We start from the raw sequence: 19,711 nt of genomic DNA, 5'->3' as shown, positions 1-19,711 counted from the left end.
CAAGTGGGACAGGATGCTTCGTTGCCGAGTGCTCGAATGAAGCACATTCTGTTGCAAGGAGCCCACTCGCTCTCCTCTCCTTACTCTCCTTTGCTTTCTCGCCTCTCAACAGGACCTCGTTCGTCAACTTTGCAGCAGTCAGACAGCTCGACGGTGCGTCATTGCAGTTTGCGGGCCCTTTGCAGGACTGAACCACACGTTGTGCATGCAGCGAGGATGACGTTCAAGCTTTTTGGTCTCGCGGTCGCTACGTACAGCGTGCTGTTGGCATGTCAGACCTCAGCAACGAAGTCGGCAGGCATGGATTCTATGGCCGCCATGGACAAGCGCGCCCTGGCAGCAGCTGCAGTAGCTAACGCCAACGCCAAGAGAGCCAGCACGGATAAGCCGCCTTACCCTGATCCTTACCCACCCCAGATCTCGCTGCCAATCCTGATCAACATCAACACGGATGAAGCTACGAACAACAAGCACGAGATTGTTGGCACGCTCTACTGGGATGACCAGTTGCTGGTACGTCTTAGCAAGGTGTCAGCTCGCTTTGGCAATCTCAACAAAGGCGGATCGTAGGGCTACCATCTCAACCAGGCAGCTACGCAGATCGATGGCAAGACTGTCGACAGTGTCGTGCCCAAGTGGGGTCAGGTGGGTGGCTCGCTCGTTGGCAGCAGCTGCAGTGTCAGCTGATGATCGCGTTGCCACAGTTTGACTATATCTACTACTCTCAATACACGAGTATGTAGAATTGGCCTAAGCATCTGACTTGTGCTGACGCTTGTCGCGATTGTACAGTCATGGGATCAGGATACAAGGTCAGCAGACATCAGAAAGTCAGCGTGTGCTCGTCAATGCTGATTCGGGGTGGATCCGACAGATGATTTGGATCTTGATGCACGACGAGACCGGTTCGCCCTATGGCGATGACTCGAGCGGCTACGACGTCGAAGAATGGGTCCCCGCCGGTGCTCCGTCGAGCGCAGAGATCAGCTTCAAGTACATGCACTTCAACGTGACCCAGACGGTCCCCATTGCTCAGCATGTGCCTGCCCTTCCTGGCGCATGAGCTCGAGAAGGAGCGCCTTGTGACTATGTCCATTGCAATGACCAATGTATCTCTGCTTGCCTGTAGATTGCAGTCGACCTGACCATCCCGTGAGTGCACCAGCGTGACCGCGACGCGCCGATTGATCTCGTTTGGCGGCTTGGCCAGCGACACTTTTCACATGCCATGGACGCCCTGCCGCCCCTGGAGGACTTAGACTCCCTGGAGGACATACTAGCCGACTTGGAGCGCACGGAAACGCTCGAAGCATCGCTCGACGAATCGCTATCAGCTCATCTGTCGTCACCGCTGCTCGACAATGTCCTCGTACAGCTCGAGCAGCTCGTGCCGGATGTTCAGGGCCTCGAGATGGCTGGCCTGGAGCTCGCACGCTCTGTCGAAGGCACGGCAGCCGTAGCTGAGCGCATAAGCGGCAAAGTCAGAACGCTAGATCTCGTGCAGGTCCGTTGACGAGGATGTGCAGCTCAGGCTGCTGCTGCTGAGCGTGTTTGACCCGGACAGTCACGGCTCAGAGAGAGTATCGAGATGGTGCAATCCGTCCAGGAGCTCAAGACGGCTATTCTGTCCATCTCAGTATCGATTGGCCGGCTCGACTGGGAGACAGCAACGCGACACCTCCAGAGAGCCATGCAAGTCGATCCTGCGATCACCACTTCTGCCTTTGCAGAGTCCTCCGTCGTATGCCTGTGACGATTGCGCATCTATACAGCTGATGAGAGCCTAGCCCACGGCCGACTTGCCCATGCCGCCGTCACAAGCACTATCAGATTATCGACAGTCCCTCCTCGAGACCTTTCTCAAGGAATTCGAAGCAGCTTGTCAGGAGCGTGACGAAGCCAACACCTCCAGGTCAGTCACCATGCACGACGACACGCGTGTATCCCGCTCAGCATTGCTGCAGATACTTCAAGCTCTTCCCTGTCATCAGAGCAGAGAAAGAGGGCCTGGACGCGTACTCCAAGTTCATCTGCTCCATCGTCCACGGTCGCTCCAAAGCAGCACTCACGCAAAAGGGTAGGCTTCTCTTTCGGTAATCCCCAAGCAGCAAGGCTCACGAGACTTGCAGCCAATTCTCTGCTGTACTTTTCGCAAATACTCACGCCACTGTTTGAGCAAATCGCCCTCATCGTCTCTCAGCACCAGCCCGTGGTAGAGAAGTACTATGGTGATGGCAAGATGATCGATGTCGTCGCTCGACTTCAGACCGAATGCGACTTGCAAGCTCTGTCCGTGCTGGAGCGATGGCACGAGGAGCGCGCCATCAGCAAGAAGGTGCGTTCGCAGCCAGCTTCCTTCGAAACACAGGTTGAACTATGCACTGACTTGCGATGTACAGCTATCGGAATCAAGAGCATATCGCTTTCAGCAGCTGCAGGCACTCTCTCAGCCGGCAATCGTGCCGCGCAAGACAGGGTTCAATGCGCCATTCAACACAGCGCCCTTTCGCCAAATGACAAACTCGCCTGCTCTGACGGCCTCGCAGTCTGCACAGGACGACGACAGCCTAGATCCGCGGACTATCGATGCTTTGCTGAGCGAAGTTGCCCAGATCAGTAATCGATGGCAGCTCTACCGCAAGTTTATCTACTCTCGCTTAGTTCATTCAAAGATACCGATGGTACGCAATGCTGGGCGAGCGCATCGCATCTGACGGTTCTGCAGGACGAGGACAGCGTGAGGCAATCGGACACACTTCTAGAATCTCTCGCGTTCACCGTCTCTACCGACGCGCTAATTGACCTCATCGAGAAGTCCGCCTTCAACGAACAGCTCTCATTACATCTCGGTCAGGTCTATGTACCTTTCGAGACCTGGTACTTCCGCACAAGCGTCGAGAAAGCGCACACTCTAGACGAAGCAGACTTGGGCAGTCAGCCGGTCTTGTCCTCCTCGCTCGATGATACGTTCTATATCCTCAAGAAAGTCATCGGCAGAGCACTCTCGATGGGGTCTGCTACAGCTCTTGCTGCAATAGCGAAGAGCATGCGCAATATCTTGGATAATGACTTTGCCGAGATACTCGCTCGGCGGACAGAGAATCAGCTCTCGCTTGTGCCGCCGTACAGCACAGGATATCGGCCGCGCGACGAAGAGCGCGACAAGCGCGAGCGCGACGCACAGATACAAGCGATCGTATGCCTGCGCATATTCATGATGGTATCCTCGCTGATGCTGTCTCGCAGGTATACCTGAATGACTTAGATCAAGCCGGCGAGTATCTTGGTCGAATCATCGATGAGATGCTAGAGAGACAAGGACCAGAGAGTCTGCAACAGTCATTTTTCGTCGTCTCGGAATTTGAGCAAGCATCCGATGCACTGCTTTCCATCAAGAGCACAGACGAACGGTTCAGAGCGACTGCAAAGGTGCGCAAAGACCTCCCTGTTTGGCAATCTCTGCCTGATTGGCATGCGAAATGTCAGTCTGGCCTGGAATCACTCTTTGGCAGTCTCGTACGACCGCGGTTGAGACCGATGATTGTCGATTGCCTCAAGGACATGAGCTACCAACTCGATGAAGATTCCTACGGCGAAGCGGAAACGCAAGATCTCGTCAGGAAGCGTTTCATACGGCATTGGACGGACCTGACCGCACTCTACAAGGTCAACTTGGCTCCAGTGCTGACTGCTCACGACTGACGCGACGCTCACAGGAGTATCTGACGGAGAACAATTACTTGACGCTGTTCTCCATGGCCGTGAATGTCCTCGGGCGCTCATGGGAAGGCCTCGTTCGCAATTCGCGCTTCACCGAAGTAAGCTATCATCCTGCTCGAGGTCACCGCACTGATTGTCTGCAGCTCGGAGCACTACGCTTCGATGCTGACTTGCGGTCGATAATCAGCTTTCTGTCGAGTCAGACACCGCTAGGGACCGGTGCACTTCGCGACAGCTTTGCTCGCATGCAGCAGATTGCGACTCTGCTTTGCTTGGAATCTGTTTGTCGGTCCCATCTCCTGCTGAGCTGCGCTGATAATCAAGTAGGCGGACGATGCTGACGACCTGCGCGAGAGCAGCGGCTGGAAGCTCTCGCCTGCTGAGATGAAGACGGTGCAAAGTCTAAGGTGGGCTCGCCGACGCCGCTCCGCAGTACGAGGATAAGCTGACATCCATGGCAGAGTATAATGCATTATCTTTGCCGTCTGGCTAGCGCTTCCTTGATGAAGCTGACCATGTCCGTTCGCGAGACTGGCTCGCCCTTGCTGCTCGAATTTTCCTCCTTGCCGACTTGTTCCTTGATGCGCACCTTGCCCTCTCTGAGCTCGTCCACGCCCACAATGACTGCAATCGGTATCTGATCGCGATCGATGGCTTCGAACTGTGCGGGCATCTTTGGCTTGCGCTTGTACGTGAATTCCGCCTGCGGCAGTATCAGCCACAGCAATCCAGCTCTCGAGAGTCACTCACGCGTAGGCCGGCCTGCCAGAGCTCAGAACATATAGCCATACGCTCCTCGAGCAGACCGTCGCCGACTGACATGACAAAGACATCGACATCCTTGCCTCTCGGGTTGACTTGATCCTTCGCTTTCTGTTGTAGTATCGAGAAGACACGTTCGACGCCGATACTGACACCCACACAGGGTATTTGCAGGCCCTTCTTGCCGTCTGAGCCGGAGAACATGCCCACAAGGTTGTCGTAGCGTCCACCGCCCGCGATGGAGCCTACGCCAACTTGTGTCTCGTCCATCTCGCCGTCTGCATCGGTGGGTTTCTTTGCTGATGTCTTGCCTTCTTTGAGTCCAGGAGGTGCTGAACCTTCGACGATGGCCTCGTAGATGATGCCTGTGTAGTAGTCGAGTCCTCTAGCCAAGCTCAGATCGAATGACATCTGCTCGAATATGAGAACGTCCCAGCAGCGAGAGTGACGGTGACGGGCTGACCTTGTCGAGCACGCCAAAGATAGAGAGGTAGTTGAAAAGTAATGCCATGTCTACCAGGCCTTCACTCGCGGTCTTGTTGCCTGTTAGTTTTGCGTCACCGTTGAGCTGATCGAGCAATTCTCGGCCGCCTGCGCGCTATTATCAATACCTGTCTGTACGGACGCTGAGAGACCGGCGGACCTTTGAGCTTGACATATTCGCCGATACGGTCGGCTACAGCTGGATCGAGACCTTTCTCGCCCGTCATCTCTTCGCGCACTTCTGCCCAAGGCGTCTTATCGAGCTTGTCGACCGAGCTCGATATTGCTCTGGTCTTGTCGGTGGGCACGCCGCAGACGGCAAAGATACCATCTAGAATCTTGCGATGATTGATCTGTCATCAAAGGTCAGCGAGGTGTATGAAGAGCAGAGTGCAGACTCGCCTTGACGGTAAAGTCGCCCACTTGAAGGGCGTTGAGTACGTCGCAAACAATCTTGAGTACTTCTGCATCAGGTACCATGGGGTCGTAGCTTCCGGCTATATCAAGATCCTGATCATCGTTGTCAGTCTCGTTCGGATCATAGGATCTGCAACGTACGCATTGGTAGAATTCGCGCATGCGGCCTTTGCTCATGGCTGGGTTGTCGCGTCTGTAGACCTTTGCGATATGGTAGCGCTTGATGTTCTGGTAGGTCTGACCGTTCATGGCCAGGAAGCGGGCAAAGGGCACCTGCAGAGTTCTCTCAGTCGACGGACAAGATCGACGACACGCGACGAACAGTGAGATCATATCGCAAGCTGCAGAGTTCACCGCCTTGATCTTGGAGATCATAGATCAGCTTGCTGTCCTCGCCGTATTTGCCAGCAAGGATCTCTTTGAGCTCAAAGACAGGCGTGTCAATCGTGACGGCGCCGTGAAGCTCAAATTGGCGGGTGATGGTTGCAAAGATATGCTTGCGCAGGAGCATCTCCGAAGGACTGTGATCCTTTGTGCCTTTGGGCACCTTGAGCGTGTAGGCTCCCTTCTTGGCGTTGTTCGTCTTGCGTAGGTTGCTGCCCGAGGGTGCCACACTGGAAGCAGTCGATTGACCGAGGATTGACGTCTGAGGATTGGAGCTTGCGCTCGTGCTCGCAGGTGTGAGCGACTGCAGTCTGGCCTTCATTGCCTTTAGGGCTTCTACTCCTGCATCTATGTCGGCCTTTGGTGTCGACTTGTCGCTCTTGAGTGAGCGCACGAGGTTGCCCTGCTCGGTGATGGCTCTCTGCAGCTGTTCTGCGTCGCTGCTCGACAGCGCTTCGGCATGACTGGTCGACATACTGCGCAGACAGCCACGCAAGCTTCGACTGATCGTTCGACGGACTGACAGCGTTCCTCGAGCTGCCAGAGCTGCTTGTCTGCTGGGAATTTCGATGGAGGAGGACTTCGTCGCGAAAATAAAAATTGCGCGACACGGCGCTTTCCAAGGCTGACTGACTGACCCGTCTCGTCAACTGCATCGAACTGCCCCCTTCCGTCAGATCTCAGCAAACCTTGATTCAGCTGCTCAGAGCATTCTATCGACCGTCCAGAGCTTAGTTCGTGTTGACATGTTTGCCTTCCTTCGCGTGCTCGCCCTTGCGGTGTTGGCCATCAGCTTCACATGCGTCCGCGGGGAATACATCTTTGGAGGCTGCGGAGAGGATGTCTGCGATGTTCTCATGCAGGTCGCATACAACGGCGAGCACACGCACGCCGGCATCCGTGCCAAGCCCGAAGGAGGCGAGTCTGGCCTCACACTTGTTGCCAAGCAAGTCGATTGAAGTCGACCATGCAGGTTCACTCAAGCTATTGGACCAAGGCTGGGCAAAGTGCTCCTGGATGAGCTACTATTGTGCCAATCTCAACGTGAGCGAGATTCACTACGTCACCTACGACGTAGCTGGCAAATTGCCCGTGCTCACTACGACGGGAGACAAAATCAGATGCTACGTCGTACGCCTCAGCGATCTCTTCTCGTCGTTACGCCTGCTGAATCCACGCGCTGTCTGGACAGACCTATGTCTGCGGACAGCCTTGACTCGACCCAACAATCTGAATAGCTGATTCCGATGCATTGGATCTCGAAAGACCCCTCTGTACATGGATTGCCTTGTTGCCATTGTGACGAGCGCATCGATGACGCCATCCATCCTGAAAACAAACGCGCTGATCTTCTGCCACGTCTCGGATCATGAAGGGCTTTATACTAGCCTACGGGTGCATAGCCATCATCGTCCCAGCTCGGACAGAGATCATCAGAGGACAATGTCACCCGAAGAACTGCGACGTCTTGCTTCAGGACCGGCATTTAGACGGCTCTCTGACGCACCGAGGCTTTCACGTTTACGCGGTCGATGGTGTCCACTCCTGTTATGCGAGTTGCTGCATCTCAGCTCACAGACGCGGCAGGTGAGCTCAGACCGGCAGATGAGTGGGCCAAGTGTGCTTGGCGCGGCCATTGGTGCATTGCCAGAGGGCTTTACTCCTTTGTCACTGCCGACGAGGCAGGCAAGCTGCCGCTGATGACAACGGTCGGCCGACGGGTCTTCTGTCAGCGCGTGCGTAACCAACAAGATCTATCGGCCTTGACTGACGCTCCTACAAAACCAGTCTGCCGTCTGTGGATCAAAGAATATCCTTCCTTAGGATGTAACAATACATGACATTCAGTGGCTCTAGTGGTACTCAGCGTGGAGACTATTCCCCTTTGTGAATTTCGACGCCAGGAGGAGCGTGAAGTGCTTCCTTGATATACTTGTAGAGAATAAATTGACCTATCCAGTGCATCAGCATGATGATGACTCGATCACACCGTACGTACCCGATACGAGACCGACGGTCATCACCGTACGCGGTCCAAGACCTGCCCAAAGACCTCTGAAGCCGACTTCTTTCGCCATCGAGATGAGCTGTGAAGTCGCGCTACCCGAACCACCTTTGCCCTTGTTGATCTGCGAGAGAAGCGTGTCTGCAGGATGGGAAAGCACCGCTGCGGCCACACCCTGTGTACAATATCAGTATGTTCAAATCACCGTCGAGCGCGCGCACGTACAGCTGTCATTCCGCAGCCAAGGGTGATGACGCCGTTTGCAGCGGGCGATAGATTCTGCTGTGTCTCTTTCGACATTGCTTTGTAGACAGTCTCGTGCGCCCACTCGTTGACTGTGAACTGGCCAACTGCGTAGGGAATCTGCTTGCACAGGATCGGAATGAAGCCAGCATAGAATTGCTTCAGGCCGCCTTCTTTCGCCATACGCACGAACCCGGTAGCTGCGTATGCGGTCAGCATACCCGTGAGTATCAGTGTAAGCTCTGACCCACACAAGCTTGAGGCGTAGCCGCGCTCGGAGACGAGACGAATTCGAACAGCCTCGAGAGGCGTGAGCAGGATATCTGCAAAGAACTCGGCAATAGATGCGCCGACGAGGTATATAGCCGTCCGATGAGGTATAGCTGCTTCTGAGCCACCAGCGTATGTGACCAGCTGTTTCTTCCAGAACCTGACGCGTGAATTCAGCATGTCGCCCTGGCAAACTAGCGTCAAACTGACTCGTAGCCTGCGAATTTGGCACCGCCTTGGAGCAGGTAGCCAGCGGCTGTTGGACCGAAGCCGGTCATGAGGACACTCGGCCCCTCGCTGCAAGGACGAGCCTATGAGATGATGTCTCGTTGCGCTGCTACAGACTAAACGCACGCAGAGACGAGCGCTCGTCCGCCGGACAGTATTCCCATTCCTTTGAACTTGGGATTAACTTGCACCGTCGCTGCACATCCATAGATCAATTCAGCTTTTGAAAGCACCGAGACGGAGCTTACTCTTGATGACATCAATGGGCGTCATGGCGCCGTGCGTAGCCGTGCAACATATCGCTGTTCGCACATCAGCTACCTCTCATACTCAGCATAGTCCAGCGGACCTCCTGCAGTGAACATGACGCCATAGCTGCCATCAATTTGCGTGAGCCCACTCCAAAGAGCTTAAGACCGCGATAGCAAGACTGACTCTTTGAGGGTATATTTGTACAAGCCGTAGCTATCTAGCTCTCTACCGGACATGTTGGACACTGTCTGACGCTAGTACGCACACTTGTGGCCGAACGTCGGTACTATCGGCCTTGGGAGCAGTCTCCGCTGCGGGACAGCTCTACGAGGCAAGCTGCCGTGTTGTCGCAGCCGGCGCTCGGACGTATTGCTGTTCTGCTTTGCAGACAGCAAGAGAGATGTGCCGGAGTCTCCGCAAGGCTGAGGACCGCTGAGGACCCGGTTCGGAGCTTGCGTCGGCGTTGCGTCAATCTCGAGTTTGATAACGACGATGACGCGAATGCCAACGCGGCAGGCGGCAATACGCGGCCCGCGACGACGACGACGGTCTATGATCACGATAGAGGGTGTCAATAAGAGAACAACAGACAGCGACCTCAAGACAACATATGGGCGGCTGGATGACGCAGAAGTGCGCGACAGCGATCAGGTATTAAGGAGATGACGCAGTGAAGATTGCGTGGGCGGAGGTTTGGCGTGTACGAGGACCTCGAGCTGCTGATTGCGGGCAGAGTGCGAGAGGGTGATGTGAATGCTGCCGGCGCGATCGTCTGTTATGCTGGCTTGTGCCGCTGCCGTACCGCTCAAGAGGCATTCGACCCCGTTCGGATACATGCGTTTGTCGTATCTGACGGGAATGACATCGTCTGGCACGGTGCGATCGATGGAGAAGATGAGCTCTCGGTGTGGATTCGTCATGCTGAAGCTGAGATAGCCGAATCGTGATTGTGGCCCGTTCGTCTCGCCGAGCAGGACGACGTAGGGCGCCCAACCGTCTGGGAGCCCTGATCAGTCCAGCGCACAAAGGCATCGGCAAGCGACTCACTGTCCCTGACAAAGTCGCGCAGCATGCCCATGTTGGTGATCTGCTCTCGCACGACATACTTGCTCAGGCTGATGGCCATGCTGCCGTTGAGTGAGATCTTGAAGAAATAACTGATTGTGACATCCTTGCCGTCGTTGACAGGCTCGAGCTCCCAAACAGCAGAAGTGACGGTGGCTCGGACGTAGTTTGGATCGAGTGGGCATTCCGGCAGCTTGGCCGAGCATTGCACAATCCTCGTGATCGCGTTCTCGGTGGATTGCCTGTAGATGCAAGTGAGTCCGCAGACATCACGGGCTTGTACGAGCCAGCCGAAGCCAGCTAGACGCAGGTAGAAGGTGTAGGCCGACTGCGACAGCCTGTCGTCCTCTCCGATCAGCTGGCATAGCGCCAAGATGGCGAGATACGTGCCTTGTGATCGCGTGACTGTAGAGCTCGCGAGGAAAGCAAAGCTGCCGTGTGTCTGTCATCAGACCATGTACGCTTTGAGCGACGTGGCTCTCTCGAGCAGCTGCGGTCCTGACCTGGTAGTGTCACGAGCAAGCTGACCGCTTCGGTGGTTGTGTTTTCGATTGTACAGATATGTCGAAGCATAGGCAACCCATACGGGTCCGCTGGATCGGTCCGCTGAAAAGTCTGCAGGCCGGGCTTCGATTCGATCACTGTGGGCGACTGTCTGAGTAGCAATACAGCCTGGCCACTGGATGCCCACCTCGCCATTCTTTCTCGACTTCGGGTGAGCTATTGCGCACGTAATAGTCCATTGCTGCGCCGATCTCTGCCATACGGCTCGGCGGGACCGTGTAGGGCTCGCTCGACATGAATCGCCGCATGTGCGGCATCCTGCCAGGCCACACCCGGTCGTCGGTATCGTCGGTTTTGCAATCGTTCCGACGCGTTGCCGCGAGCGTTGCGATTTCCTGCGAGGACCCGCACGAGCGAAACCTTTCTTATCCATTGTCATGCCTTCCTCAGCGTTTCACGGACGCTTTATCCGACCTCATCAACCATGTCGAGCAGGCGTCGAACGAATCGACCGATAAGCAGGACCCTTTGTCGGACATACGTATATATAGGTGGCTTTCCTTGACAAGACCTAGCGACTCGTCAACATGCTCTTCAAAGCATTCGTCAGCTTTGCGCTTGCATGTACCGGATCTGGTGCGGCCATCACGCTGCCTCTCAAGCGCGGCGGATCAAGCGCTTCAAGCTTCAGCAGCACAGTCGCCAAGCGCAACGCTCTGCTCGGCTTCACGACGCCCATCAAGGTGACCGACGATGGAGCATGGCGCGTTGAGATCAACATTGGCGAACCTGCTTATCCGGTCGAGTTCCAGATCGACAGCGGAAGCGCTCTCACCTTGACAGGCGTCGAGCACGGCTATCGTCACACGGTAACCACAAAGAATACCTCGATCACCTTTGATGAAGGCTTTGGCGATCAGAGCGATGTCAAGGGCTTCCTCGTACAGGATCGCTTGTCTCTATCTAGCAGCGTGACTGTCGATGGTTACCTCGGCGCAGCTTTCCAGAATGACTTCTTTGCAGCCGCCGAGCCAGGCACGGCCGGCGTTCTGGCTCTGGGTAACAGAGCCATGTTCGATCAGACCCTGAACAACAAGTCAAATGCGATTCCCACCTTTACAGAGGCTTTGCAGGAGGCCAAGCTGATCGAGGAAAAGATCGTCACGCTCAACCTACGTGAACCTGCCAGCATTCATTTCGGTACTGCCGATCTCAGCGAGAGCAAGGGACCGATCGCATACATGCCTCGCAAGAATATCGGACCCACCTCGTACTGGGCCTGTGACGTCTACATGCCATCGCTCGGTGTCACGGAGAAGCGCAGCCAGAACGCTACGTGCCTCATCGATTCCGGCACAGAGTTGACCTTCCTTGCTCGTGCGCCTCTGCTCATCTACTTCGAGAAGATCACAGAAATTGGAGGTGTCTACAACGCAAGCACCGACTTCTTCCAATTCCCAAAGGGAGTCGTGCCACCTGCAATCGACATCACCATCGGCAAGACCCTGCTCTCGCTGCCCGGCAAAGCTCAAATCCTGCCCGATCGTCTCAAAGCTGCCAATGGACTTGATCCAAACTTGGACTACTCTATCATCTTGCCCGCGCAAGAGGGTGCAGAGAGTTCGCTCGTTGGAGCTACCCTTCTCAGTCACTACACCATTGTGTTTGACTCGGAGAAGGACCGCATTGGCTTCAGTCTTCGAGCATAGCGTCAACGCGTCAGATTCGGGCGATGTGTCTGTTGAGCCATTGCATTACGTGGCCGCGCGTATCACAGGGCTCACTGCATGACTTCGGGATCAACAAGCCTCTTCCGTCTGATACCGCGGCAGGTCTTCCGCTTGCTACGCCGCACTTGCGACTTGACGATACCCAGTCTGTCATGACGATTGCTTATCGTCTGGGTGGTGGCCTGTGGCCGTTGCTATGAGCTGCCCACGACTTGCCGAAACCACAAGCGTCGTCGCTACTGCTCATCACAGTCGACGAGCGACAGAACACGCCTACCGATAAGGGCTCTTCCGTCGCTCGGATCAGGAAGGGCGACCCAACCATCGTGTAGATCTGCAAAGATGCTGTTCAAGACACTCGTTGGCTTCGTGCTGGCTCTCTACAGTTGCAATGCGACTATCACGCTGCCTGTGAAGCGAGTCAGTCTGGACAGCACGTCTTCAATCGCTACAAAGGTGGCCCGACGTAATGCACACCTTGGCTTCACGACGCATGTCAAGGTGACCACCAATGCGGCATGGCTCGTCGAGATCGGCATCGGCAATCCTGCCCATCCGGTCAACTTCCAGATTGACAGCGGAAGTGCTCTCACTTTGACGGGCATCGAGCATGGATATCGTCATACAAAGACCACAAAGAATACCTCGGTCGCTTTTGATGAAAATTTTGGAGATCAGAGCGATGTCAAAGGATTCCTTGTACAAGACCGCTTCTCTCTGTCACATGGCGTGCCATTCAAAGCTTACCTCGGCGCAGCTTTTAAGAATGACTTCTTCGTCGCCGCCGAGCCAGGCAGGTCCGGCGTCTTGGCCTTGGGCAACAGGGCTATGTTCGATCAGACCTTGAGCAATCAGTCGAACACCATTCCAACCTTTACCGAGAGCTTGCAACACGCCAAGCTGATCGAGGAAAAGATCGTCACGCTCAACCTGCGTGAACCTGCCAGCATTCACTTTGGCACTGCCGATTGGAGCAAGAGCAAGGGACCGATCGCATACATGCCTCGCAAAAATATTGGACCTACTTCGTACTGGGCTTGCGACGTCTATATGCCATCGCTCGGCGTCACAGCAAAGCGCAACCAGAATGCTACGAGCATGATCGATTCTGGTACTGAGCTGACCTTCCTTGCTCGGGCGCCTCTGCTTGTGTACTATGAAAAGATCAAAGAGATTGGCGGTGTCTACAACGCGAGCACCGACTTCTTCCAGTTTCCAAAGGGAGCCATACCTCCTGCTATAGACATCACCATCGGCGAGACGCTACTGCCGCTGCCTGGTAAAGCTCAACTCTTGGCCGATCGCCTCAAAGTGCCCAACGGACTAGATCCATCGCTGGACTATTCGGTCATCTTGCCCGCACAAGATGGTGCAGAGACGTCGCTTATTGGAGCCACGCTCCTCAGCCATTACAGCATCGTCTTTGATTCCGAGCGCGACCGTATCGGCTTCAGTCTTCGAGCATAGCGACGATATGTCAAATCCGAGCGGGGTCTGTTGAGCGATTGCATCCGCTTTTATGCGTGCAGCACGGGAAACACTGCATGACGTCGAGATAAACAAGCCTCTTTGGTCTCATTCCGCGCCAAATCTTCCACTTGTTACGCCGTACCAACGACTGAACAACAATCAGTCTGACACCCAATGGCAACACGATCTGCCGTTGTCATGCATCGGCTGCGACTTTGCGGCATTCAGATCGTCGTGGCTACTGATTATCCCAGTCGGCAAGCGACTGAACATGCATACCGATAAGCACAGTGCCGTCGTCCGGCTCAGGGAAGTCCGTCCATCAAGAACTGTACAGACCTGCAAATATGCTGTTGAAGACGTTTGTCAGCCTCGCGCTGGCTCTGTACAGCTGCAATGCGACTATGACGCTGCCCATGAAGCGGGTCAGCCTGGACAGCACGTCTCTGCTTGCTAAAAAGGTCACCAAGCGCAATGCTCACCTTGGCTTCACGACGCACACCCAAAGGAACTCTTTCGGCTCGTACATCATTGACTTTGCCGTGGGCAGACCTGCCCTCCATACTCACCTCGCCGTCGACAGCGGCAGTGCGATCACCTTCTTTGGCGTCGAGCATGGTTACACCAAGACAAAGACGACGAGAAATACTTCGATCCCTTTCAGTGAAAACTTTGGCGATTCGAGCGGTATCAGCGGCTTTCTTGTACGAGATCAAATCAGCTTTGCTAAGGACATCACCTTTGATGGCTATCTCGGCGCAGCTTTCGTCAGCAAATTCTTCCAATCAACAGAGCCAGGTACCCCCGGACTCTTAGGCTTGGGCAACAGAGCCATGTTCGATCAGACACTCGGCAACAACTCCAATGCTATCCCAACGGCCGTCGAGTCGATGCAGAATGCCAAGGTGATCGATGAAAAGATCGTCACCTTGAACCTGCGCGAGCCTGCCAGCATCCATTTTGGCGGTGCTGATCTCAGCAAGAGCAAGGGTCCCGTCGGCTACATGCCTCGCAAAGACATCGGAAGCGTTTCGTACTGGGCCTGTGACGTGTACATGCCCTCTCTGGGTGTGACTGCAAAGCGCAACGAGAACGCTACAAGTTTGATCGATTCCGGTACAGAGCTGACCTTCCTTGCTCGTGCGCCTCTGCTTGTCTATTACGAGAAGATCAAAGAGATTGGAGGCTCTTACAATGCCAGCAATAACTTCTTCCAGTACCCTAAAGGCGCTTTGCCTCCCACCATCGATCTTACTATTGGCGATACCCTGCTGCCTCTGTCTGGAGAAGCCCAGACTTTGCCCGAAGCTCTCAAGATCCCCAACGAGCTGGACATGAGCCTCGATTATTCGATTATCTTGCCTGCTCGAGATGGAGCCACGACGTCGCTCATTGGAAGCACTCTGCTCAGCCATTACAGCGTTATATTCGATTCGGAGAAGGACCGCATCGGCTTCGCTCTACGCGCATAGCTGCAGATGTCCTTGCTGGCCATTGCAAATTCTTACTTACATCTGCAACTGAATCGTTCAGACATCAATAGAGACCATTCTGTACGCATCATCAGTCCTGTAGGTGCCACGGCATGTTGTCATCGGGGGCGGGTAGCCGATCTGAGCCAGGGAGCAGCCTCGCAGTCGAGCTTCCTCTGGACGAAGACAGCGCAAGTAGGTGTCAGTTTCTTCGAATATCAAGAGCTCTATTCCGATCATTGATCAATGACTGATCTGAGCATGGTGCGCGGACTCACTCGTCATCACGTCCATCGAAAGGACCATGTTCAGGCTGGCGACGCAGCACTGTTGCCACATCTGCAGCATGTCCATATCCGGTCTGTATGGAATCTCCACCATGACTTCGACACGAAGAGCATCGGGATCGAGTGAATGTAAGACCTACTTCTGACTTCAGCAAACGTCAAGCCTGGCCGCAGCAGTATCACCTTCATCTCGACCCGTTGCGGTGCGCGACCCTGTAGACTCAGTCAGGATGGCGCTTGCTGCGATTAAAAGCTCGCGTACAAGTGTAGGAATCCAGTCCAGCTTTTCGTCATGCGCGCTTGTAGAGGCCGAGCTCGGTATGTTGATGATCGCGAAATGGAGCGGCGCATCGAGAGGTGCGAACAGGTCAACGGTCGGTCCAATCTCCCATCGCTGGTGGATCGGTAAGTCACACGATGCGACGAGTGAAACTGCGCCGCGTGATCAGTCGCGTTGACGACGCACGAGAGAGTGGTCAGCAGACCTTTGACATCGAACCGGTCTGCGAATGCGTACGTTCTCCGGGGAACGATGACCTTGACCGAACGGTTGTCGGAGCAGAGCGTGATCTGCTTGGCGTTGCCCAGTGCGTCGAGATCACATGCAGGCTTGGCGTGCGATTTGGTGTGCGAGGCACAGTACATGAACAGCTGACCATCGCCTACGAGTGTAGCTGTCTGGTCTGTCAGGTCGACCCGATAAGTGAGAGCAACTTCGCCAGAGCAACTGAAACAGAAGTCAGTCAGGAGTGAGTCTGCTGATAAGAGGCAGCGCGGCTGACCATGCCGCCCAATTGACCTGGGAGGGCCCGTTCGGTAGGACGTCGATCGTGAAGCGCGCGATAAGGGTTAGACCCTCGTCTGTGATGTCTCTCACCTCTGTCGAGCCTCTGAAGCCGGTTTGGGTCTGCTTGCGCTATCAGCACCGGAGAGCCTGCAGTGTTGGCGGACGTCGTGCCTGTATGGTCCAAGTCGCTGATTCTGACATGGGAGGAACGGCCGTGAAGCGTAGGGCACATTGGGGACAGAAGACGCTAAGCTGTAGAGACTCTTGTGTGGGGTCGCAAAAGCCCTACGAGCACGTCAAGCTGAGCCGATAACAATCGGGGCGGGCTTACATGGATCCACAGGTCAATCTGGTATTCTTGAGGCAGAATAGAAGCAGCGTAACGGCCGGCAAAGAGATAGAAAGCGAGAAGATTGATCGAGCGCATCTTGTGAGGTCAGAGTGGGACGAAACGCAAGAGGCCGAGGATGCGTGTCATCAAACGGGATGATGCATCAGATCGAGCGCTACATGGTTTTGAGCGACGATGCGCCAAGGTTGATCGAGCCAACACATTGTGTGACGGCTAAAGGGGAGATGCATGAGCTGTTTGATCACCGTCTGAGTTTGGGCTCACCCTTGGGATGACCCAGCGCAGCCGGCGAACATTTGGACGAGCTGCCACTCATCGGATCACGCTCGCTCGTCGTTGCACAGTAGACCTCGAGCTTCTGACTATCTGGTATGATTGTCATCTTCTGCTCGAGCACATCGATCTCGGCACTGAAGGTGAGCCAAGCTTGACAACTGCGCACGCGTGAGCAACGGCAGGTATGAATCAGTTCGTACGCGCCATTCGATCCAATCTGCATAGTGCTGCTGTCTTTCGTTGAAGTCGATCTTGAGTGAGACGGTGACAGCAGGCTGTACGCTAGATAGACGATCGTGAGTAATGATCGATTTGACGCCGGGAGGCCCAGACTGGTTCGCAACAGCAACATCAGGACTTTTCCGCAGAGAGTGACTGTACACTCACCGCGATGACGGTCCAATCGGTCGAGTCGTAAATCGGCGGGAGTACCTCGAGCTCGAATGCGAGCTGTGCGTTTGGAGAGGCAAGCAACAAGATGGAAAAGATACCGGGAGCCGTGGATGCTGGGCAATTATTGAAGAAGCCGGCTGTGATGGTCGTATAGTACGATTGAGCAGTTCGATCGTAGTACGCAAGCAGTCTTGAGACCGTCGGACATCGTGTTTCCTCTGCTAGCGCGATCAATGACGGCAAGTGTCACCCTTGTGATGCAGCATCACCTGGCGGATTGCCTAGGCTGTCGAGGTTGCAATCACGCTTGGCTCCCGATTTGGAGTGAGCTCCGCAGTAGAGTGTGGTGTGCTCTTCCATCCTCGTCATCAGGTGTAGCTCGGTATCGGTGAACAGGTGCATGGTATACTCGGCCGAACAGCACGCACGCCAAGCGATTGAATCCAATGAGATTGGCGTGTCCGAGACAAGTCTGACGATAACGCCTGCGAATGGAGAGCGTCAACATCCGTCAGACGGAAGCTTGAAGCATGCCCGAGCCTGTAGACATTGCGAGCTCTGTCTCGACTGAAATAGAACCGGCCAAGTACTGCTCGCTACGCCATCAGAACGAGGGTACACTATATCGAGTGACCGACTTCTGCCCGCCATTGCTGATCATCAGAGAAGCGATCCAATGTCACTCTGAAGCTGTACAGGTATGGCGCGATCTCGACGGTGCGGCCGGTACCTCTTGGCGCGCAGCCCGCTTCTGTGCGCGCCTGGACGGTGTAATCCTGGCGTTCGTACGCAAAGACATGACAGAAGAGCGGCACGAGCCAGGCAAGGGTCAGCATGATCGCACGGAGAAGTGTGTGAGATTGGGAAGAGAAGAGGAGGAAAGGAGGGGTCGCAACGGGTAGTCAAGTCAGTCGAGAGTGCGCGTCACTGCCGGCATTTATTGCTGACACGTGTCGATTGCCATATAGACTGACACGTCATCGTTGTCAGGTAAAATAGCAAAGCGCGATTGCTAGTCAAACTAGCGGCCAGCGACCCCCTTGCCAATCTTTTTCTGAGCAGTACAATGCATATGCAGGCAANTNNCTTCGCATGACTCTACATAGCTTAGCCCCCACCCTGTTTGCGGCTGACAATAATGGATATGCGCAGCTTTCTTCACATATCACATTTACGACGAAGGGGATCCTGATGCGAGCGAGAGTCATCTTTGCGGGACGCAGCAAGATCTTCAGAGCTAGCGGCGTCGGGGAATACTCGAGTTGGATCACAGGGCCTGTTGCAGCTCGCGACACAAGGCAAGTCGCTTGCATTGCGGATCTCAATCGATCCGTTGACCTTGAAGCTTCGAGTCGACAGCGCTTGCCGAGTGACTCGGGCATCACGGCACTCATAGAGACGATTCTTAGCGAACGTGCCTTCAGGCAGACCAGAGGAGCCAAGATGAGGCGTCGAAATTTCCCTCCGCTTGCTCGCAGACCTCCACAGGCACGAAATACATTTCACATAGTACCGTCTCGTCAGTCGTCCTGCATGGCAGTATTTCACATGCTGNAACNCTTGCGAGAGATGACNCGAGCAAGAGCGCCATTGTTGTTTCGCAGCACAGCAGTCGGACAGCGGACGGCTCATTCCGCTTAGCGACTTAGCAAGGTGCCGAGCGTTGCATTACAGCTCAACAAGTAGCTCGGTAGGAGTGACGGGGCTCAGCGGCGCACATCTGCAATTCTCGTTGGCGGCGCGCTGAGCTAAGGATTGAGTCTGGCTCTGGCCGGCTTAAATACGACCGCTGCCATTGCTTTGCTCTGCAGGGGCACATGATGAGACAGATCAATCTTCGATCCTCGTCTGCACTCACCTTAGCTTGTTGAGACTCTGAATAGACGAAACCTCTGGTCGTATCTTTATCGGCGACCGGATCAGAGCCCATCATATGGAGCTTCGCAGGACCGTGAATTCGCGGCATGAGCTCTGGCTGCATTGCTAATTGCACTTGATCCTCCTGAGCTGCAGTGGTCGGCGCAGCCCCGTCGGACCGAGCGGCTTTGTTCGCTTCGGCATCTCGCAGGTACTGAGCGCCAATCGAACCGCGGTTATTGTCGAGCATTTCGTCAAATCCCTACTTGAGATGGATCTACTTCTCTGAGTGATCGCGGCGACGCTTCTTCGCTTCGTTCGAGCTTGTCTTCGAAGGTTCGGTGAAATCGACCTGCCAGAGCGGCGTCACTTGGGCATCTTTGTGAGCGAGCTGGCTATGACAAAGGTCGTCACTCCCTCGACGATGGTGTTGCTATTGCTGGGCAGCAAGCCAGTCTTATTCGCATAGTCGGGCCGCCTGTCGTCGTCGCGTGCTGGCTCAAAGCCAAGCTTGCCACTGCCTCTGACGCTGCCCTTCCCAGCAGCTTTGCCATGTGTGAGGCCTGTAGATATGCCTGAGGTGCCTATCATCGGTGAACATTGTACGGCCGTTCTAGGTGTCCTTTGCCAGCAGCGGACTCCAATACTTCGTCTTCGTCGGCAGCTTCATTCTGTGCCGGCTGATTTGTATCGCCGATCTGACTCGTCAACCTGACTGGACTCTGTTCTCACAGCATGCCGATGACAATCCAGT

General features: G+C 55.0%; 14 protein-coding genes across 14 annotated transcripts; 7 read left to right on the top strand and 7 right to left on the bottom strand.

Moving 5' to 3' along the window:
* Positions 1 to 194: 194 nt before the first annotated feature.
* On the top strand, positions 195 to 1,150 carry L969DRAFT_88006 (uncharacterized protein). Its single transcript, XM_014711850.1, has 5 exons — positions 195 to 513; positions 571 to 645; positions 705 to 735; positions 793 to 812; positions 875 to 1,150. The coding sequence occupies exons 1-5, from the start codon at positions 217 to 219 to the stop codon at positions 1,061 to 1,063; spliced, it is 612 nt and encodes a 203-aa protein (XP_014567336.1). The 5' UTR covers positions 195 to 216; the 3' UTR covers positions 1,064 to 1,150.
* A 78-nt stretch (positions 1,151 to 1,228) lies between these two features.
* On the top strand, positions 1,229 to 4,164 carry L969DRAFT_50588 (uncharacterized protein; the record flags this gene model as incomplete). Its single annotated transcript, XM_014711849.1, has 12 exons — positions 1,229 to 1,504; positions 1,565 to 1,741; positions 1,788 to 1,912; positions 1,965 to 2,077; positions 2,130 to 2,335; positions 2,400 to 2,681; positions 2,726 to 3,196; positions 3,247 to 3,429; positions 3,487 to 3,666; positions 3,717 to 3,818; positions 3,864 to 4,001; positions 4,048 to 4,164. The coding sequence occupies 12 exons, from the start codon at positions 1,229 to 1,231 to the stop codon at positions 4,162 to 4,164; spliced, it is 2,370 nt and encodes a 789-aa protein (XP_014567335.1).
* A 28-nt stretch (positions 4,165 to 4,192) lies between these two features.
* Positions 4,193 to 6,422, bottom strand: L969DRAFT_94918 (uncharacterized protein; the record flags this gene model as incomplete). The annotated part of the gene is made up of 8 exons (XM_014711848.1): positions 4,193 to 4,423; positions 4,471 to 4,893; positions 4,946 to 5,073; positions 5,126 to 5,318; positions 5,368 to 5,475; positions 5,524 to 5,655; positions 5,705 to 6,346; positions 6,405 to 6,422. The coding sequence occupies 8 exons, from the start codon at positions 6,420 to 6,422 to the stop codon at positions 4,193 to 4,195; spliced, it is 1,875 nt and encodes a 624-aa protein (XP_014567334.1).
* A 90-nt stretch (positions 6,423 to 6,512) lies between these two features.
* L969DRAFT_103749 (uncharacterized protein) lies at positions 6,513 to 7,370 on the top strand (the record flags this gene model as incomplete). The annotated part of the gene is made up of 4 exons (XM_014711847.1): positions 6,513 to 6,684; positions 6,740 to 6,897; positions 6,959 to 7,301; positions 7,354 to 7,370. The coding sequence occupies 3 exons, from the start codon at positions 6,513 to 6,515 to the stop codon at positions 6,980 to 6,982; spliced, it is 354 nt and encodes a 117-aa protein (XP_014567333.1). The 3' UTR covers positions 6,983 to 7,301; positions 7,354 to 7,370.
* Positions 6,820 to 7,618, top strand: L969DRAFT_87998 (uncharacterized protein). The gene is made up of 3 exons (XM_014711846.1): positions 6,820 to 7,224; positions 7,274 to 7,502; positions 7,555 to 7,618. The coding sequence occupies exons 1-3, from the start codon at positions 7,136 to 7,138 to the stop codon at positions 7,588 to 7,590; spliced, it is 354 nt and encodes a 117-aa protein (XP_014567332.1). The 5' UTR covers positions 6,820 to 7,135; the 3' UTR covers positions 7,591 to 7,618.
* Positions 7,619 to 7,641: 23 nt separating this feature from the next.
* Positions 7,642 to 10,650, bottom strand: L969DRAFT_94916 (uncharacterized protein; the record flags this gene model as incomplete). Its single annotated transcript, XM_014711845.1, has 15 exons — positions 7,642 to 7,718; positions 7,766 to 7,946; positions 7,997 to 8,214; positions 8,266 to 8,444; positions 8,495 to 8,581; positions 8,639 to 8,708; positions 8,761 to 8,814; positions 8,862 to 8,887; positions 8,948 to 8,989; positions 9,032 to 9,314; positions 9,432 to 9,761; positions 9,812 to 10,157; positions 10,216 to 10,271; positions 10,333 to 10,470; positions 10,521 to 10,650. 15 exons carry the CDS (start codon positions 10,648 to 10,650, stop codon positions 7,642 to 7,644), a joined length of 2,217 nt encoding a protein of 738 aa, XP_014567331.1.
* A 216-nt stretch (positions 10,651 to 10,866) lies between these two features.
* L969DRAFT_24307 (uncharacterized protein) lies at positions 10,867 to 12,042 on the top strand (the record flags this gene model as incomplete). The annotated part of the gene is made up of 1 exon (XM_014711720.1): positions 10,867 to 12,042. Exon 1 carries the CDS (start codon positions 10,921 to 10,923, stop codon positions 12,040 to 12,042), a length of 1,122 nt encoding a protein of 373 aa, XP_014567206.1. The 5' UTR covers positions 10,867 to 10,920.
* Positions 12,043 to 12,223: 181 nt separating this feature from the next.
* On the top strand, positions 12,224 to 13,705 carry L969DRAFT_481556 (uncharacterized protein). The gene has a single exon (XM_014711844.1). It carries the CDS (start codon positions 12,406 to 12,408, stop codon positions 13,528 to 13,530), a length of 1,125 nt encoding a protein of 374 aa, XP_014567330.1. The 5' UTR covers positions 12,224 to 12,405; the 3' UTR covers positions 13,531 to 13,705.
* A 175-nt stretch (positions 13,706 to 13,880) lies between these two features.
* On the top strand, positions 13,881 to 15,005 carry L969DRAFT_50334 (uncharacterized protein; the record flags this gene model as incomplete). Its single annotated transcript, XM_014711843.1, has 1 exon — positions 13,881 to 15,005. One exon carries the CDS (start codon positions 13,881 to 13,883, stop codon positions 15,003 to 15,005), a length of 1,125 nt encoding a protein of 374 aa, XP_014567329.1.
* A 57-nt stretch (positions 15,006 to 15,062) lies between these two features.
* L969DRAFT_94913 (uncharacterized protein) lies at positions 15,063 to 16,506 on the bottom strand (the record flags this gene model as incomplete). The annotated part of the gene is made up of 8 exons (XM_014711842.1): positions 15,063 to 15,232; positions 15,284 to 15,428; positions 15,476 to 15,505; positions 15,555 to 15,724; positions 15,778 to 16,019; positions 16,075 to 16,199; positions 16,251 to 16,364; positions 16,411 to 16,506. 8 exons carry the CDS (start codon positions 16,504 to 16,506, stop codon positions 15,063 to 15,065), a joined length of 1,092 nt encoding a protein of 363 aa, XP_014567328.1.
* Positions 16,249 to 17,806, bottom strand: L969DRAFT_87992 (uncharacterized protein). Its single transcript, XM_014711841.1, has 5 exons — positions 17,370 to 17,806; positions 17,095 to 17,318; positions 16,912 to 17,039; positions 16,411 to 16,865; positions 16,249 to 16,364 (listed from the first exon to the last, which is right to left on the bottom strand). Exons 1-4 carry the CDS (start codon positions 17,500 to 17,502, stop codon positions 16,673 to 16,675), a joined length of 678 nt encoding a protein of 225 aa, XP_014567327.1. The 5' UTR covers positions 17,503 to 17,806; the 3' UTR covers positions 16,249 to 16,364; positions 16,411 to 16,672.
* On the bottom strand, positions 17,639 to 18,009 carry L969DRAFT_87989 (uncharacterized protein). Its single transcript, XM_014711840.1, has one exon. It carries the CDS (start codon positions 17,934 to 17,936, stop codon positions 17,721 to 17,723), a length of 216 nt encoding a protein of 71 aa, XP_014567326.1. The 5' UTR covers positions 17,937 to 18,009; the 3' UTR covers positions 17,639 to 17,720.
* Positions 18,010 to 18,365: 356 nt separating this feature from the next.
* On the bottom strand, positions 18,366 to 19,515 carry L969DRAFT_87979 (uncharacterized protein). The gene is made up of 3 exons (XM_014711839.1): positions 18,959 to 19,515; positions 18,458 to 18,905; positions 18,366 to 18,396 (listed from the first exon to the last, which is right to left on the bottom strand). Exons 1-2 carry the CDS (start codon positions 19,205 to 19,207, stop codon positions 18,849 to 18,851), a joined length of 306 nt encoding a protein of 101 aa, XP_014567325.1. The 5' UTR covers positions 19,208 to 19,515; the 3' UTR covers positions 18,366 to 18,396; positions 18,458 to 18,848.
* Positions 19,324 to 19,548, bottom strand: L969DRAFT_49842 (uncharacterized protein; the record flags this gene model as incomplete). The annotated part of the gene is made up of 1 exon (XM_014711838.1): positions 19,324 to 19,548. The coding sequence occupies one exon, from the start codon at positions 19,546 to 19,548 to the stop codon at positions 19,324 to 19,326; it is 225 nt and encodes a 74-aa protein (XP_014567324.1).
* Positions 19,549 to 19,711: the final 163 nt, after the last annotated feature.

Source organism: Mixia osmundae (genome assembly GCF_000708205.1).
Source record: "Mixia osmundae IAM 14324 unplaced genomic scaffold scaffold_6, whole genome shotgun sequence".
Taxonomy (NCBI): domain Eukaryota; kingdom Fungi; phylum Basidiomycota; class Mixiomycetes; order Mixiales; family Mixiaceae; genus Mixia; species Mixia osmundae.
Note: the sequence above shows the minus strand (reverse complement) of the source record. Positions and strands in the feature narration are given on the sequence as shown.

Bases quoted from the DNA above. Each gene is read 5' to 3' on its own strand.
- L969DRAFT_88006 (XM_014711850.1), top strand. From the start codon at position 217: ATGACGTTCAAGCTTTTTGGTCTCGCGGTCGCTACGTACAGCGTGCTG. The intron at 514-570 runs GTACGTCTTAGC...GGCGGATCGTAG, and splicing joins ACTGGGATGACCAGTTGCTG to GGCTACCATCTCAACCAGGC. The intron at 813-874 runs GTCAGCAGACAT...TGGATCCGACAG, and splicing joins TCATGGGATCAGGATACAAG to ATGATTTGGATCTTGATGCA.
- L969DRAFT_87998 (XM_014711846.1), top strand. From the start codon at position 7,136: ATGAAGGGCTTTATACTAGCCTACGGGTGCATAGCCATCATCGTCCCA. The intron at 7,225-7,273 runs CTGCGACGTCTT...TCTCTGACGCAC, and splicing joins GGACAATGTCACCCGAAGAA to CGAGGCTTTCACGTTTACGC. The intron at 7,503-7,554 runs GTGCGTAACCAA...CTACAAAACCAG, and splicing joins GACGGGTCTTCTGTCAGCGC to TCTGCCGTCTGTGGATCAAA.
- L969DRAFT_481556 (XM_014711844.1), top strand. From the start codon at position 12,406: ATGCTGTTCAAGACACTCGTTGGCTTCGTGCTGGCTCTCTACAGTTGC.
- L969DRAFT_87992 (XM_014711841.1), bottom strand. From the start codon at position 17,502: ATGCACCTGTTCACCGATACCGAGCTACACCTGATGACGAGGATGGAA. The intron at 17,040-17,094 runs GTGAGTGTACAG...GTTGCGAACCAG, and splicing joins CCGATTGGACCGTCATCGCG to TCTGGGCCTCCCGGCGTCAA. The intron at 16,866-16,911 runs GCGCGTACGAAC...ACGCGTGCGCAG, and splicing joins TATGCAGATTGGATCGAATG to TTGTCAAGCTTGGCTCACCT.
- L969DRAFT_87989 (XM_014711840.1), bottom strand. From the start codon at position 17,936: ATGCTGACCCTTGCCTGGCTCGTGCCGCTCTTCTGTCATGTCTTTGCG.
- L969DRAFT_87979 (XM_014711839.1), bottom strand. From the start codon at position 19,207: ATGCTCGACAATAACCGCGGTTCGATTGGCGCTCAGTACCTGCGAGAT. The intron at 18,906-18,958 runs GTGAGTGCAGAC...GTGCCCCTGCAG, and splicing joins CAGAGTCTCAACAAGCTAAG to AGCAAAGCAATGGCAGCGGT.